Genomic DNA, 19012 nt, shown 5'->3' with positions numbered 1-19012 from the left:
TCAAAGTTTTTCAAAGAGAAATTAAGTTTTTATTTTAATGCTGATGAGTATGTGAATAGCATGTTTGTTATCCAAGTATAATGCACACACCACATGTCTTGTATGATAAATGAATGTTCCTTTGCTCCTTACTATACGCTAATGGATATTATTTTTTACTGCCATTAATCTGTTTATCCTTAATGTACCCATAATACTATTATCTCAATTCTACAAAAGAAGGATTGTTGTAAACAAAACATTTTAATTTTTAATTAACTCAGTGTCTACATAAAAATTATGGTTTTCAAAATACAAAGATAATAAAATTACATTAAAATATTTATATGTATTCATGCATATACATGTGCAAGTAAAATGGGTCAATATTTATAGATGATACATAATTGGGACAAAAAGTATGGAAATTTTGTAATGAGGTCTTCATGCAAAAGTTAAGGGGTTTGGAGAAAATTGCTTTAAAGATTTCACAAATGAGGGCCTGGACAGATATCTCAAAGGTTAAGATTGCATATTGTTTTTGCAGATGACTCAAGTTCAGTTCTCAGCACCCATGTCTGGTAGCTCACATCCACCTGTAACTCTAGGTACAGAGAATCCTACAGCTCTGACCTCTGTGGGCTCCTGCACACATATGTATACACACACACACACATACACACACACACACACACACACACACACACACACAATTAAAAATAAATAAACATTCTAAAGGAAAGGTTTCAACACATGGTTATAGAACCTTATAAATCTTCTTGACGATTGATGTCTTTCACAATGTAAGAAGGAGTTAAACTTTACAACACAATTTAGAGACATCAGGCTCCCTTCTCCTGGTGCTTTCCTCCTTAAGCCCCTCTCTTCTTCCCTTTCCTTACTTGTCTCCAACTTCCTCCTCTTTCATTCCTTTTCTCATTCTTTCCTCCATTCTAACAGTTCATGTTTGGTATTCTCCCACAGGATACTTAACCAAGCCTATGAATTTGAGATATATTTAAAAGTATTTTCTGGCCATTGTTTGTATTTAGTATTCTATATTAATTATAGGGCATTAATCATAATGCCACTTCCACATGGTCACACAATAGCTATAGTAAATGTATAATTATATAAATGGCTTGTTAAATATTTAAATTATTCACAATTCTATATTTATGAGAAAGAAGATCTTAAGAAACATCATTTAATCATAAATATTTTCATATATTTACTTATCCATTGAAATAAAAAAAATAGGCAAATAGAGCCATGCTTTCATTGGAAACCATTTTAAACGGCTTTCTCTGTATTTGACTGATGAAGTTATGACATAAGACCACTGGACAATGAGAGGCATACCAAGCCCGCCTTTCATTGGGAGCTGCAAGGAGAGTCTCCATGCACTCTCTATCTACCTGTTGTTTATGCATGCTCTGTTTCCTTTTCCTTACTCAAAACAACAAGCTTCTTTCCCCGACGAAGTACATTTGTCAATATCAGCCAGTCCTCTGCAAAAACACCACATCAGCCCACATACCCATCCTCTGTATTCAACTCCACCATGCTGTCGCTTAGTGTATGCCTCAGCGAGCTCCCTGCCAGCTGCGGAAGAGCTCTTTAATGCAATCATAACTGCTCTGTGTGGGCCAAGTTTTAGGAGAGAGAACAGTTTTCAGGGTCTACAATCGATACAAAGAGATAATGTGAAACATTTAGGACCTCCAAGCTGCTCTGGAAATCAATAGTGGCATCTATACATTTTTATGTTTTGGGATCTGTATTATCAAGATAATTGCCTTTGCTTTTTAGCTGCTTTATCATAAAGACCAAAGCAAGATAAGACGATCCTCCAAGGGAATGTGAGAAACTCTGTCTTTCTTTTACAGTCAATATAAGTGTAGGCATTGATTTTATTCTCACACACAACCCGTGATCAGGCACTGCCAAGAATATCAAAAAATCAATTTGGAGCAGAGCAGCCGGTACAAATACAGTAGGCGAGTTCTCAAGGTCCACACCAGGCCACAGGCTTCTGGTGAGTAATAGCCTCGTATCTGAATCCCGAAGTTCAGAAAATTCATTTTGGAAGATGGACTCATTACTATGTGTTGGAGGACTGCACAAAGTTTCATAGAGTTGAAATTGTTCCCCAATCTTGAGAGAGTTGTTTTTTATTTATGCTGTGTACCTTCTGCAATTATTTTTATTTCTATAACGGAGAACAATAAACATACAATGCACATAGAAACACAGACAGACAAATACCAACGATCTTGAAAGAATGATGTATGTATGTAGCCTATTAGAGGGCTTTATGCAGGGGCTGAGAACATCAACAACCAAATGAGAAGATGGGTTCAACACCGCGTTCAATATTACAGGTATTTGCAAAAGTGGCTTAAAGAAACAGGGCAGCTGATGGACTGTGATACCTTCCAAAGCAAGGAAATGAACATTCGTGTGTATCTATGAAAGTGGAAGGGAAAGAGCAAGCAGATGGAAATGTTCATATCTAAGAGGCAAAAATATAATGGAGCAAAGTTTTCCTCTGGTTGAGTGAGTCTTAAATCCAATTACAGAGCCACCGATTACCACCAAGGTAGAAGGGCCACTACTGCACTCTAAGGGTCATTTTTGTGACGTCACAGCCGAGGAGGAATTTTGGTTACTTCCCTCCTTTGGAAGCTGGCATGGTGCTTTTTGATACCATGAAAACTAGCCCCTCAGGGAGAGAGGTTTTAGGTTAGTTCCAGCTCAGGGGTCTCTGGGCCCTGTTTCTGAAGTACATGGAAGCTTCAGCAATGGAGACTTAATTTCCACCCGTGGAGGGCAACCAAGGCTAATAGCAGTCACCAGTATGTTTTGGGAGTCTGTTGGGAAACCCTGACCACCAACTCAAAAGAAGGCTTCTCAGATCTTGTACTTGGGTTTCTGTTAGTTGGTCTTTGGCTCTTATGGAGAGCATTATTAGCCCAGATGCTAAAATTTCATTTAAACTATGTATGTAGATTTACACACCAAATTATATGTGCTATTGATATTTTTAGGTAGATAGTTAATATCATGATTCTTTGACTTTTTTGTTTTTTTGTTTTTCCCCCTGAGACAGCTTTGGCTGTACTGGAACTCAATCTGTAGACTAAGCTGGCCTTGAACTCATAGAGATCTACCTGCCTTTTCCTCCTGAGTGCTGGCCTTAAAGGCATGAGCCACCACTTCCCAGCGATATCATAATTCTTTATGAATTTCTCATATAAGTACAGTCTTCACCTCTCATCAAGGTCTTTTTGGGGTAGGCAAAGACCATTATGGAAAAACCATAAACAACCAAAACACAGAGCTGTGGGGCTCAACCCCAACTGATTACATCTACAGAACAATTCCCACACCCAAGGCTCAGAGATCATTGCAGAAGAAGGGGAGGAAAGAGTGTAGGAGCTAGAGAACTAGGGAGTTTGCTGTGGGATTATGCCTCCTCGGAATGCCAGAAGCTACATCAATAAAGCCTCGTTAATGTGACTGCCTAAACATGAGCTGAGCCAGAACAACAATAGGCATGATAAAGTGAGTAGGAGTGGCAGATTTGGGGAGTACAAGAGGTCTCAGTGCTACACAAAGAACCGCAGGCAACTAATGAGTACCAAGAGCAGGAGAAATAGTCTTCCCCAGAAAAGAGTACAGCAAGTGGTTATCATACGGTCAGCCCTGAAAATACACATATGAGTAATGTTAATACAGACTGAGCAAGTTGTACTTACTTGCTTGTTTAGAAATACACATACACACACACACACACACACACACACACACAATGACAAAAGAGGCCATGAATTTGAAAGAGAGCAATGAGTGCCATTTGGGATGGTTTAAAAATAAAAGAAATAATTTAAAAAGTACAAATTGAAGAGAAATTGTAGCTTAATCAAATGGAATCTATTAAAATGAAATTAATACATACTAATACATCCAAATGCTCCTCATAGAGGATAACCTAATTCTTTCACACACATACATATGTATACACACACACATATATGTTTAACACAAACATATATATAGGTGTGTGTGTGTGTGTGTGTAAATTAATTATCTTTTAAATATCGTTAGAAACAAATATTTTCTAGAAAAGAGAAAGAAGTTATAAAGTTCAAGAAGTTAATGCCCTACATTCTGAATCCGAATTAGAAATTGATACTCTAAGTTGCACAGTTGTGATTTTTCCCGATTTCTGGATTAGGGAATAAATTGATGCTTTATTAGAAAAAGAAACTTCAAGACTATTCAGGCCAACTCAGCAGCAGACTTTAGCAGACTAAAATCACCTAAAAAAATGATTTTTTAAAAAAAGTTAGATTTGAAAATAACAGCTACAGTGGATTGCAACAGACACACCTATCACAACCCCTGACTTCTTTTTTTTTAAGTTTCATTTATTTTTTTTCCATTTTACATACTGCCCATGGTTCCCCCTCCCTCTTCTTCTCCCGCTCCCCCCCCACTACTCTCCATCTCACCCCCACACACTCCTCACAGTGGGTGAGACCTCCCTCATGTATTCAACACAGGCTGGCTTACCAAGTTGGGGCGGGCTGGGCCCAAGCCCCTCCCCCCTGCATCAAGGCTGAGGAAGGCATGGCACCACAGGGAATGGGGTCTACAGAAAAGGAACCCTGACTTCTTAAAGATGAGCAGACACACGTGCACAAAGAACAAAGTGGTGAACCTCCGTGGTCACACTTGGAGATGTCACACAGGAAAACAGCTTGTGACAGTAAAATCTGACAAGTCACAGCAAAGCAACTGATCGGGCTCTTGTAAGAGAGTCAACACATCTCTAGAGTAAATGTGTTACTCGTGGGCGGGGCTGGGGGGATAGCATGGCAGTACGGACACCAGAGGACGGAGTCATCTTCGAGAAGAAAGATTTATCTCTCAGTTCTGATAACTTGAGCTTATGGGTACATCCTGGGTTTTTCAACTATTTTACAAATTACAGCATTGCTGTGAGCTGTGTTTCACCAATTCCCATCTACTTGTTTTTCCAGCTATAAGTAAAGGTCCTTAGATTCTGCTGATATTGCACACCAGTACACCCAGAGATGAGCAATGACTGACTAGGGAAAATTCTTTAGAGAATGATCTAGTTGATAAATGAAGATAAGAAAATGTAATACTTTTTGTAAATTTTGTACATTTGTAAATTATACATTTTGTAAATTTGAAGTTGATTGAGACAAAACAATTATCAGGTTAACCAAAATCATTGGCATTATAGGATGATTTGTCTATCCCCAAATTCATACACTGAAGCTCCAACCCCAGAATATAACTGTACCAAAGTTATATGGAATCTTTAAAGAGGTAATAGAGTTAAAGTAAGATCATTGGCTTGGGTTCTAATTCACATGACTGGTACCCTAATGAAGGGAGAAATTTGGACACATAAACACATAGAGAGACTGTCTGAAGACTTAGAGATGACAGCCCTGTACACAAGGAGAGAGAGAACACTTGAACAGACCATGCTTCTTAGCTCTGAAAAGAAGCCAGTCCTATCAGCATGCTGATTGTTCCAAACCCAAATTATGAGCCAATAAAATTCTGTATTTGAAGTTACCTAGTTTGTGGCTCCTTGTTAGAGTAGCCCTGTAATCTCCTAGTAAGTAGCCTGAGGAGGAGGTTCAAATGAAAGGAATTATTACAGTGGGTGGATCAGCAGTTTAATCCTCGTATCATAATAAAGAAACGACAGCTGGGCTTTGGGTCTCTTGGTAGAAGCAGACTACACAAATGATGAGTCCTTGCCCAACCACAGTACCACAGATAATGAATCTATATCCCATTGAGCTCAGATAGAAACACACAGGGGATGGAAGGACCAAAACAACACAAAACTTTCTTCCAACAAGATATTAACTGGATCAGGCCCTCTGAATAGGTGAGACAGTTGGTTGGCTTGATCTGTTTGGGAGGCATCCAGGCAGTGGGACCAGGTCCTGTGCTCATTGCATGAGTTAGCTGTTTGAAACCTGGGGCTTATGCAGGGTCGCTTGGCTCGGCCTGGGAGGAGGGGACTGGACCTGCCTGGACTGAGTCTACCAGGTTGATCTCAGTCCTCGGGGGAGGCTTTGCCCTGGAGGAGGTGGGAATAGGGGGTGGGCTGGGGGGAAGGGGGGGGGGGCGGGAGTGGGGAGAATAAGGGAATCCTTGCCTGATATGTAGAACTGAATTGTATTGTAAAATAAAATAAAATAAAACAAAAAGATATTATTTATAAAGGTATTAAATAAGGAAACAAGAATCTATAAAGTTTTTGACAATTCATTAATAAATGCAATATGTAGTTTTTGACAATACATTAATCAAATGAAATTTGATTATCTTTGGCCTACTTTTAAAATGACCAAACAGGGGCTAGGGAGATGGCTAAGTGGTTAGAGTACTGGCTGTTTCAGCTTAATTCCAGTCTCTGGTGATCTAACATGATTTTCTGCCTTCCACAGACACCAGGTATGCATGTGATGCATAAACATATGTGCAGGCAAAATACCCTCACATTTAAAATATTTTTAAAGTGAACAATAAACAAATGAGTTTGGAAAATTCACTTTGGATCGTCCTATTTTGGTATTTATAGAATTAGCTTCTTAATATGTGTAGCTCATAGGGCCAAGGGAACAACTAAATATGACAATGTAAGTGGAGTACCAAGCAAAGCACTGGGCTATAGAATAGTTTACACATGGTTACTGATAAATCTTATGATAGAATATCCATAAATATTAACTTAAATGATGTAGTATATACAGCTTACTCTGTGCATACTCAGAAGATGTGTAGACTCCTGAATATAACACACTGAGTCTTACTGTGAATGGGTTACCCATTCATCTATGGAAGCTTTCACAGACTCTTAAACTAATCTGGCCTTGGGCTCACTTCCAGTAGAAGATAGAGGAAGAAGCACTGTAAAATAATAAAAGGACAGTACCTGCAGAGTTAAAAGAGGAAGACAAAAGGAGGAGGGGGCATTCTTGGGAGGTTAAATACTCCGCTGAATGTCTTCACGTAATTAAATTATTCCATGCCTGCCATTTTTTAGGGAAAAAACAAACAGTCTTTTAGCCCCCAAATGTATAGGCCTGGGAGAGAGCTAGTGTGTGCAACCATCTGGATGGTGTTTGCAGAAGAGACTGAATACATCTGGTCACTAATAGCAATAATCACTCTTTGCTTAAAAGCCATCATTTAGATAAAAAGAACCACTGCAGCTGATGACTATGAGTCAGGTAAGTGCATTCTGCACATATTAATGTTGCTTTTACAAGCATTTACTGGGCAATCATTTAGTTTGGAAGAGGTTGGGGAAATACAGTTTCTATTTTCAACAATTATGCATTTTTTATTTTACATAAAAAGTCATCAGCTCCAAGACACCAAAAGTTAACGTGTCATAAAAGAGCTGTAAACCCAGGGGTCTTTGGTGAGATTAAATTGTGTTCTGTGTGAAATGAGAGTTTTCCTCTGGGCTATGGAGAATGTGATTATCTTCATGGAAGAAACTTAGATCGGATTTCAAAACAAGGAAAGAAAATGGGAAAGAGTTACCATGGGGGAGGAGCAATGAACTCAAGAAAGGGGAAAACGTGGACACAGACACACATAGTGAGACTATATATAGAAGAGGAGATGCCATCCATTTATGCAAGGTGAGGAGACTGAAGGTGCTCCCCCTGTCAGGCAGAGAAGGAGGGGCCTTTCCATAAAACAGTAGGGTTGCAGTAATGTGCATACATGCTGCCCCTAAATTATAATTTCCAGCACACGTTTTTTTCAATATTCAATGCATAATTTAACCTGAAATCTCTTAGAGTTATTTAAAAAAACAACTAGAGGTTCTTGGATTCCAGATAGAGAATTGAAACCAATTTTACATAGGCTTTGAAGCCACTGATTTGGTGGGGGGAAGGGCTTCTAGCAGGAAGAATGCCGATGACAATAATAAAAAGTAGAAAAACTGAGTAAGAAAATTGACCAAGGAGTGATTGTGAAGTTGTTAATTTGGATGGAAGAAGTGGTTTGTAAGCATGAAAGATGGTTAAACAGTACAGGTTAGAAGTAACAGGTTAGGTCTCAGGGATGAATCTAACTTGCAGTTTGTGCTGATTTACCAGGATGCCGATGGTTTTACTATCACCTGGGACAAGAGGATGTCCTACTTTGGAAGAAAAACAAATGGCACAAAATAAGTAGTGTGTCAGGTAGAAAGGCAGAACATTCAGACTCAGATGCTCAATCACAAAACATTCCCCAAAACTTGCTCGTTTGGGGATTTTAGATCCTTACTGTTGTTCAATTCAGGGAGCAGGTCAACCCTGGAATAACTGCTACAGCACACATTAAAGACACAAGAGAAACCCTCAAGCCAGGTCTGGTCATGAGAGTCACTCAAAGAAGTCCAGTAGAGAGTGAGCGATGTCCTTAGTAGCTGTGAGCAGAGCTGCTTAAGCAAGTAGCCTGGGTAGAGAGCCTTGCTGATGCAGGCTCTGGGGAGTGAGTAGTGAGAAAGGAGAGGAAACCAAGGTTGTGGGAAGATTAGAACTCAAAGAGAAAACCAAGGTGAAGAAATCAATAAAGAGAAAGGTCTGAAGAAGTCAGCAAAACAGGGTGCTGAGTCTGAAGATCAGGCAAAGATCGGATTTGATGCTATGGTTAAGACATTAGCCTAGAGCAAAGGGAAAACTTTCTCAGAATAAAATGCAAAGAAGGAGGAAAAGAAGGGGGGTTTTAAGGACTTGATAGGTGACATTGAGGGACTTGCTAAGAAAACGAATGATTTTTGCCAGATTTTAGTGCATTTGAGGTTCATGGTTATAGATTAGAGTATCAACTCTAGTTTAAAAAGATGTAATAGTGATGGGAGGGTTTCCCCTTAGAACAATGCGTTATGTCGCAGCGGAGTCTCTCAAGAACAAAGGGCGTAAGGATTGGTGTGCTAGAGATCTGTTGTACAGGAACTTACTTACTCAGTAGTGTCCTATATCAGACACCACACTGTTAGAGCACTTACAGGGCTGGGTACTACGTCTTGGGTGTAAAATCGGACTGAAGATAGTTTTTTTTTTTTTTTTTTTTAAATCTTGTAATTTCATATAACTTAAAAGTAGCATCTCATATTGAATTTGAATACAGAAAAATCTATTTAATTTAAAAATATGTTTTATGATCATGGAAAAGCTGGCTAAAGGGGCTTGGGGTACATCAATCCAGTACTGCTAAAATTACTTGTTAATATATGGGCCCATTCACAACGACTATTAACTGGACTTATGAAAATGGATAACGCCATCAGTGTCATTTCCTCAATTACTCATGTATAAAATCAGTGCTTTACAGTCCTAAAGATGCCAAAGCATATGCTATATGGTAAAGACTTTCTGCTTTGTGTGCTTAGGAATGATAAATGATAGCTATTCCTTTAAAAGGCTTTTATGAGAAACAGGCAGATCTTCATTTTTACAACTAGGAAATGTTATGTCTGTGGAATCAGGGGGAACAGAATTTGGTAGATACAATGATAAATGAAATGTGATAGAAGCCCAAGGAGTGGAAATGGCTGATTCAGGATAGGGACTGGTTAAGCTGACAGTCTCTTGGCTCTCCATTCCAGATGCTACTTCCTCTGCACAGTGAGAAGCCCCCTTGACTCCTGGGAAACTATTCTCAGGGTCAGAATAGATAATGGATACGCATATGGAGCTCTCAATTGAGTGTTTTCTTAATTGGACATCTGCATCATTAGTAGCTCCAGGAATTAGAGAGCCAATCGGAAGACAAGTTTCTAGCATCTGATGAAGCACAATAGAACATACTATGTACTCAATCTCAGATTAACTACTTTTTAAGATCATCTCAATAATGAGTTAGGGGATATTAAGCCATCATTACAGATGATAACACTTAGGCTCATCAAATTTGTAAATTTTTCAAGGTCAAACAATCAGAAAATTGTGACAGTCACGCTCAATCTCTATCCTCTAGCTTCAGATGTCACACAGTCTCTGTTATACTTTTGGTCTCTAGGAGGATAATGGCATCTGATGAAGGAGAAAATCAAAGAGCAAAAAGCAGAAAAGAAGGAAGGGGATACATCAGAGCAGAGATGAGTCCCTTAAGGAGAAAGAGTATTCCATAAAGAGACTGGCATTCCTGTAATGAATGCATAGTTTGTGTTTCTCTTTAGGTGATTATTATTGTCTGCTCATAAGCTAAAATCTACACAGGCTTGGTTTGTTTTTGAAGAGTAAAGAGCAGTGTTACATAACTTCGAAGGAAATATTTACTATTAAGTATATTTAATGGGAATAGAATTGATAAACTAAGATTTGAGAGACAGGATACCTGAATTTTGAATTGCTTCTTGGTGGCCTTAGACAAACCCTAGGCCTTTTGTATCTCAATTTTCTCTTCTTTTTTATTTATTACAGAAATTTAATTCATTTATGTAATGCATCTTCATCACATCCATCCCTAACATGCCTTCCAATTTCCTCTAAGATCCTCTCATCACATCTCCCTTCCAATTTCACGTCATCCCTTAAAATTTTATATATATTTATATGGGTATGAAATCTCCTGAGGTGTGGAGAACCCACCAGTGGCCATGCTTCTGAAGAAAAGTGACTTTCCTTCCTTCAGAATCATTCATGACCATAATTCTCCACCAGGGGTAACATCTAGAGATTCCCTTTCCACTGCATGTTGCATTTTTTAAAAACTGACTTGATGGTGTCAGCTGTGAATATACATGTGCAACAACTACATTATGTCCAAAGCACAGAATTTCAAATTGCAAAATGGTGTGTGTTCAACTTCATAATTCACCAGTGTTATTTTTCTTGATAAAATTCCCATTGTTAGATGCTGACAATAATTTCTAAAATGCCCAAAGTCAAACTATAAACTGGGACCTTGACCTTCATTGTTACCAAACATACAGCTACATTTTGTTCTCCCACAAAGCCCTGGTGACAAAGTCCATTGCTTTTTCTAAACCCTTTGCTTCTAAAAGGACTTACCAAGGTGATACCCAAGTTTTAAACAAATCACAATTTAGCTACAGATTTGGCAAAAGTAGAAGTAAATTTTGAAATGTACATCAATTTTTTAATTATTAAGCTTTCAGTTATACAAAGAGTAATAATAGACATCTATAAAACTTTTATGACTTCGTAACTAAGAAAAATGAAATGAAAAAAACCACTGTGGTATAAAACATTGCTGATCTAAGTCAAAGATATTATTATCTTTTTACTTGAGTCATAAACATAACAACATACTGTGATACAGAAAGCAGCTGATATAAATGAGATAGTCCAAAGAAATAAAGATATATCATATGCATGGGTTGGAAAGCTTTATAATTTTATGATGTTAATTATTCCCATTCTAACCAATTGACTCAGCATTCTCCATAATAAACTCAGAGGCTTTATGTGGTGGATGGGACAAGTTGATTCTGAAAGTTAGCAACACATGAGGAACCTAAAATTTCAAACAACTTGAGATATAAATATAACAGGAAAAGACATACACATGTTGCCATCATGAGTTGGCTAAGAACCACCTGAATTAGAAGAGAATGACCCTGTGTAGAGCTAAATAAAAAGAACAGTGGAACACAGCTGAGTGTGTAGAGGCCCCTCTGTGAATTTGATCCATTAGCAGCACAATCCAATGAACAAAATTCCTTTTCAACAAATGATACCCAAATGAACCAATGTCTAAGTGAAAACTAAACCCCAACCTTTAGCTCTTGCAAAATGTCCCCAAATAGTTCATAAGTCAGTTGAATCATAGACCTAAATATAGAGGCTAAACTAAAAAATGAAGGAAATGAGCATATTATGATTTTTCTCAAAGCTCCCCCCAAATTCCATTTTCTTCACAAACTGTTTATTTTCTTTCATAATTAAGTAACAACACATAGCACTAAAAATCCTTTTCAGTTCCATTTGATTGGCTCTGAGATAATCAAATAATTGATAAAAAAAAAAAGGTCATAACTTTAAATTTATTGGGGATGACAAATTTTACTACTTTGTTTATTATTTGATGGTCAAGACAAAAACTTCTCACTTACACTTGCTGAACAAAGTTGTCTACATTGAGCTCCAGTAGACCCCAAGATTTTTCTGGCCAAAGATGCGTTAACTATGCATATGAGCCTATCTCCTCCCTGCTTCTCTCCCTTCCACCCACTTGTAAAACTAGTAAACAAAACAGCAACATCAAGCAAGGCAATAGGAAAACATTTACCGTAGTCCATAGAGGACAGTTCCATCAGGATGCAGCCTTATCATTCGGTTTTTCACTGTGACCCCATGCACAAATGATTTCTTGTCATTGAGAAAGTAGGTGTCTGGTACCCAGAGTTGGTCAGCTACCCTGTTGTCGAGGGTCAGATTTAGTGGGATGCCAGAATATGAAAGCCTCTTGTCTTTCCAAGACTGCTGGAAATACATGGTGAGTGTATAATCCTGTGAAAGAAAAAAAAAAAAAGGAATTTTACAATCATCACCATTTCAGGCAATTGGTTGAGAATCCAAGCACACAGGGTCAACAAGAAGGCTCAGAGGGTGAGCATGTTTTCACCACAAACCTGAAAGGTTGGGTTAATTCCCTGGAACTCATATAAAGATGGAAGATGAGAATTGACTCCACAAAGTTATCATTTCACCTACACATGTGTGCCATAGAACACATGCTCCCTGACACAGCATTCTATACATAAACATCCTGTGTAGATCCCCCAACATATAATTATGTACATGTATTTCTGAAAAAACTAAATCATAAGACAATACTGACCCCACATAACCATTTTCCACATCTTTAAACAATGTATTTAGGAACACTCTTACAATTTATTCATAAACCATCTTGCGATAATGCAGAGGCATTCTTCATCATTCAAAGGCAAGAATGTCTACAATTCTGGCCATACGTGGAACCTTTGAACAGTCAGAAACATTAGTTTTTCTTCATATGTAGATGAACACATACCCCACCACACACATGTACTTTCCTGACTCCAATAAATCTCTCCAATAAGTAAGGTTTTAGGGTGTGATCTTAGAGTGTAAAAAGGCATATTCTGTAAAATTAAGAGAATAGATTTCTCAACAAGAGGGTGTAAGTATGTGAAGTAATGTCTATGGTAATTACTCAGTTTATCAACTTCATAATATGTAAAGTTTTAAAAACATTGTGTTGAGCTTGGGAAATCCTGTTGAGAGAGGGAGGAGTGATTGAAGGAGCCATAGGGGATCAAGGTCATCACAAGAAAACTCACAGAATTAACTAACCTGGGTTCATAGAGGTTCACAGTGTCTGAACCAGAAACCAGGGAGTCTGCATGGGACTTACCTAGACCCTCTGCATATATGTGACAATTGTGTAGCTTGGTTTACTTGTGGGACTCCTAATGGCGGGAGCAGGGGCTGTCCCTAATGCTTTGGCTAGCTTTTGGAAACTTATTTCTCATGTAGGGTTGCTTTGCCCATCTAAATACAAGGGGAGATGCTTAGTCCGACCTCAACTTGATATGCCATGCTTTGTTGATAGCCATGGGAGGCCTGCCCCCTTCTGAACAGAAGCAGAGGAGTGGATTGAGGGGGTAGGTTTGAGGGGAGGTGGAGAGAGGGAATCGGAGGAGAGAAGGGAGGGGAAACTGTAGTTGAGATGTAAAATAAATTTAATTTAAGAAAATCATGTCATACAGGAAAATATATATAATATTTGCCAACTAATATATCAACATTGAATGTTTTAATTAAAATATATGTTGTAATAGGTAAACAGCAGGATGTTGAAACAATAAATTATTGTAATTTAAATTATATTTAAAATAATATAAATGAGTAACCTTTCTGAAGGTGTGTTTGTGTGTGTCTATGTGTGAATGTGTGTGTATGTTCAAGCATACATGTGTATGTATTTTTGTGGCCTTTCTCTTTCCTCCTTTGGAAGGTGTTTTATTTCCCATGGAGAAATAACTATATGCATCTAGTGAGAGCTTGGCTGCACACAACCCATTCTGTTTTCAAAAAATATTGAACTAAAATTACATCACGGTTCTAAATTAGAGCAGTGACATTCCGAATTTGCAGTAAGAAATAATCCAAGGAAAAGCCTGTATGCTGAAGTACTACATTGAGATAGAAGTGACTGGAACAAGCACCCCTTAAATCTGGTATTTCTCAGCATTTCTCAATTTAGTAGCCTGAACTGGGGCTTCATATTATGATAAAAAGAAATATCAATAGGTCAGATTAATAACCCCAATAAAGCATTTTTGGAAATATTGATCATAGTAATATGATGAACTGTATGGAAAGACCTAAAGTATAGCAATATCTATGTTTTCTTCTCTCTATGTAATACAGCACACAAGATGATAATCTCTTTTTACTGGGCTGAGATCTCCTATCTATTACCATTTTTTGTTCACACAGTACCCCTGTGAGGTTGGTTTGTTATTCTTGCTAAGAAGTTGTGATTTATACATCAGAGAAATTATTTACTATAGATTTATTGTACATACATAATTCTTATCCATGCACTTATAAAATGTTACCAGTCACATACCACTATTAAAAAACCCTACAACCATAACTGTGTATATGTTACTTTAGATGAAAAAAATGCAGAAGAATGTTGTTCTTTGTTTTACTGCACATTTTTTTTTCTATTAAGTTTTCAGTAGTTCAAAGTGCAAGTACAAGAGTTTTGAACCAATAGCCGAGGAGTCCCCATGGAACTGAGTCAGGCCCTCTGGATAAGTGAGACAGTTGATTAGCTTGAACTATTTAGGAGGTGCCCAGGCAGTGGGATCAGGACCTGTCCTTAGTGCATGAGCTGGCTTTTTGGAACCTAGGGCCTATGCTGGGACACTTTGCTCAGCCTAGGTGAAGGGAGGAGGGGACTGGACCTGCCTCAACTGAATCTACCAGGCTGAGCTGAATCCCCAGGGGAGTCCTTGCCTTGAAGGAGGTGGAAATGGGGGGTGGATTGGGGGGAGGGCAGGGGGTGGGGGTGGGAGGAGGGGGGACAGGGGAATCCGTGGATGATATGCAAAATTAAATTAATTATAAAATTAAAAAAAATAAAAAAACAGATATAGGCATCAATTAAAAAAAAAAAGAGTTTTGAAGTTTTTCAGGAAGAAATTCTTGCTTCTTAACCAAGAGCACTGAAGGAATTCTCCTTTCAGGTATGAGTCTGGCAGGAGTACAAGCATTCATCTGGCTTTCGGAAGTATGCAAGCTACTCCTTAGGGCAAGTGTGATGTTGATAGAAACTGCGGGCCGAAGGGGACTCTCTGACACTGAGTAAATTAATGGGATTAGTGGGTGTGAGATTGCTAATGAAATTGGTCAAGCTAATTCAGGCATAAGAGAATTTGATTCATTGAAAGGAAGAGCATATCAAATTAGCAACACTCAATGGAGGTTCATGGAAGATATTATATTAAATAAAAGATTTTTTTCTTTCTGGGGGATAAAAGACACATTTAATTTTAGATCTGTGGTTTTAAAATCAGGAAAATTTTGCCTTTCAAAATAACTTTGGCAACATTTGAAGAAAGGTCTGGCTGTGACAACTGGGCCATGGTACCAGCATCTGTGAGAAGATGACAGACATCTTCTGAACATACTGCTATGCATGTCACAGCCCCCACCTCAAAGGACTAGTTGCTTCATAATGTTCTAAGTTGAAAAACTCTGGCTCCTCCTCAAGATTGAGAAACCCTGCCTTCAATGAAATAATAGCTTTCCTCTTAGCATCACTAAATACTTCAAAGTCTTGCATCACTGTTACAGAAATATCTGTACTTGTAACATACTGTTCAATTTTTTTTTTTTTTTGCTAAAAAGTACTAGTACAAGATGGTTAGTAATTTACTATTTTGTTATACTGACGTATACATGTTACTAGAAGGTGTTCTAAGACTTCTCAGGGAATTAGAAAGTGAAAGTGGCTTATTACTTGCCTTTGTCAGCAGCACATGTTTCAGACAATGTTTGTAGAGATGATATGTTGCTTTAACATCTAATAATATTGGATCCAAAAGGATTTTATAAACAATTCTTCCTCTTCAAACTGTTCTAAAATGAAAGCTGTATTTTGAGAAAGAATTGAGGCTCTGGTTCATCTTATATTTTCATACACATTAGAAGAGGTTCCAAGTACAAATCTCTGTTATCTATCAAACATTCATGTCAATTGAACTCTGAGATCTGTTCTTTCCAAATCTAGGTTTACTTTTTCTGACAGGGGTTGGTTATGGTGAAGCTGTACATGATTGCCTCCCACTTCTGCTGATCCTGGCATGATGAAGACAATCCTACCTACAATTCCAGCTGATGGAGAGTATCCTACCTAGAGTCCTGCTGATGGAGAGTTCCAACCTACAGCATGCTATGTACAGCTCCAGCTGTTGACGCATGACAAAGTCTACATCACTTGGCTCTACTATTTTCCAGCTTCAAGAATGGAGATTAGATAGCTATATAAGAAGATCTGTTTCACATGTGTACAATAAGTGTATATCTGATTCAAAAATAAGAGATGAACACATTGTAACCCTCTTTAAGGAATTTATTACTGAGCAAATATCTAACACCCAAGCTCAGTGAAAATGGGTTCAAAGGTCATGGCATATAATTATGACTATATTGCTGTATAAAACCAGGCTGACCTGAATGACTCCCTGAGGACTAAATTTCACGGTACCAGAAAGTGCCATGCAAGCCTTAAATAGATAGAAGCAACCAAGAGTTGTATTTTAGGTCTGTAGTTTTAAAGTCACAGAAATTTTACTTTTCAGAATACCTTTAGCAACATCTGAAGAGAATGCTGGTTGTGACAGCTTGGTGGTGATAAATAATAATAGCCCCATTTGGTTTCTCTATCTGGGAAGTCAGACATTTTGTCAGTCTTATGTTGTGCTCTGAAGATGTTTGGAATTAGCCAACTTGGTGACTTAAAGAAAAGCATTTGCATTAATGCCAGTAGTCATACATCAAATGAGAATCAGGTAAGGGAGTCATATTGGACACATGGCAGTACATAGAACACATGTGACAGTGACATGAAGTACATGAGACTCTACCTGGAACTCTGAGTTGATGCCACTGCAGGGGCTTAGCATTTTAACTTAATATAGAATATAAAAACAACAAATATTTATTTTCATTAAAACTATACAATCTTCAATAACCATTAGATCAAATTCCTAAAAAAGGATGATAAAATATATGTTCCACACAGTCACAGTCTATACATGCCTTGCATTCTACAGTCTAGGTAATCAAGTGTACAAATAATTAAGGTCATTCTATGGTAAGATATATCAAAATATTAGATCTAAAGCAAAAGTACTTCTATGTCAAATTTTCTTAGTTTAAGTAGAATAATGAATTTCTTCCATTAACAACTTGTGGCTGTTTACTATAATCAAAGAGTTATGCCAGATGCTGAGGAGAGTAAAGAGTTTACACACACACACACACACATATCCTTGAGGAGGACATAGAGCAGTTGGGAAGACTTAGCCTTGTTTGTTTCCAAGTTTCTCAGTCTTCCAGTACTAAAAAATAAGCAGCTCATGGTCTGAATTCTCCTCCACTTCAAGCACTCAGAAAACTCAGGGAACATTATTCCACCTTTCTTAACTTACATCCCTATGGTCAGGAAACCACATTGTTGAGTAGAAAAATATTAGTTTAATGACCCCTTATATGAATCTCAAGAACAAATAACTCAGTTAATTTAACAGGGCACTGAAGGTAAAGAGGAGGAAGGAAATGGAAACTTATGGGCTCCTTAGGGCAATATCCTTTATGATGTTATCAAGGATGTTGGAAGGTTAAAAAGGGAGTGTCATGATAGCCACCAGTTTTGTGACCCATGTGAGTAGAAGACGGGACACTAATGAAGACCGTTTCCTGTATATGAGTTGTCTTGTGGGTGTGAGTAGCACATACATGTAGAAGGGCCAAGTAAGTAGTTATAAGTCAGAGCTTGGACGATCAGACCCAGAGAGGAACAGAGCTGTGTGAGCCATGAGTGACAGGTGAGGTGGAAATAGATTGCTTACCACAAAGGTCTTGTAAGTATAGAAGAGGATAAAACCCTAGGATACTTGATTCCAGAGTTAGTCACCCACTTCCTGGAGCATTTCTAACACTCTTCATTTCCTTGGGTTTTAGCATTTCCTGAATAGTTTTCTGATAATTTCTCTGTCTCACTTGATTCAGAGCTACCCAAAGTCAATTGTTACAGTGGATATCGATGACCAAACATGTTAGTTGAAATGTGAATTAAGTAGCGTAGTGTTTGAGTCATTTTATATCAATGCTACCTGTACTGATGTTAATTAATCTTATTGTGTCACAATTCTGAAACATTTGGTCACCCTTAAATAACAATCCTGCAGACAGTTACAAAACCAAAATAATTAGTAATCCAGAATTTCTGTTCATTACCAATTTAAATGGATCTATAATTCTAGCAAAAATAGCAAACTGATACTTTTTCAGAGATAATAAAAGAATGTGCAACTTCTTCAGATATTAATAGTGATTTTACACAAAACATTAATAGATATAACTTAGATGATATCAAATGAAATTTCATTCATGAATCCAAAAATAGCAGAGCATACTGGAAATATAGACTTTTAAAAAACTAATACTTATAAATGGAGCTGTACTTAGTGAAATTTGGGATTCATTTACAAATTAGTGAACAATCAGATTAATTAAACATAAAGTTTAAAAATTATTCATCACTAGAGAGATTCCTTTAGAGACACATACTTGCTCATGGTGCAGTAGTTTGGGTTCTTTGGTTTCAGAGGATCATAGGAAATTAGTGTTCCATTTCTCCAATATTTAAATAAGAGAAGAAGTGAAATAAGACACATGGAGACCCAGTGAAACATTCAGAATACGATGGTCTGGGC

General features: G+C 37.7%; 1 protein-coding gene across 1 annotated transcript in view; it reads right to left on the bottom strand.

Annotated features, from left to right (window-relative positions):
• Positions 1-19012, bottom strand: part of Gabrb1 (gamma-aminobutyric acid type A receptor subunit beta1) — a 417219-nt gene that overhangs the window by 249062 nt on the left and 149145 nt on the right. Inside the window, exon 4 of the mRNA XM_028861997.2 lies at positions 12301-12521. Coding sequence (XP_028717830.2) covers positions 12301-12521 — 221 coding nt within the window. The remainder of the gene's footprint in view (positions 1-12300; positions 12522-19012) is intronic.

The sequence above is a fragment of the Peromyscus leucopus genome, chromosome 10 (genome assembly GCF_004664715.2).
Source record: "Peromyscus leucopus breed LL Stock chromosome 10, UCI_PerLeu_2.1, whole genome shotgun sequence".
NCBI classification, from domain to species: domain Eukaryota; kingdom Metazoa; phylum Chordata; class Mammalia; order Rodentia; family Cricetidae; genus Peromyscus; species Peromyscus leucopus.
This window is presented reverse-complemented; position numbering and strand designations above follow the sequence as displayed.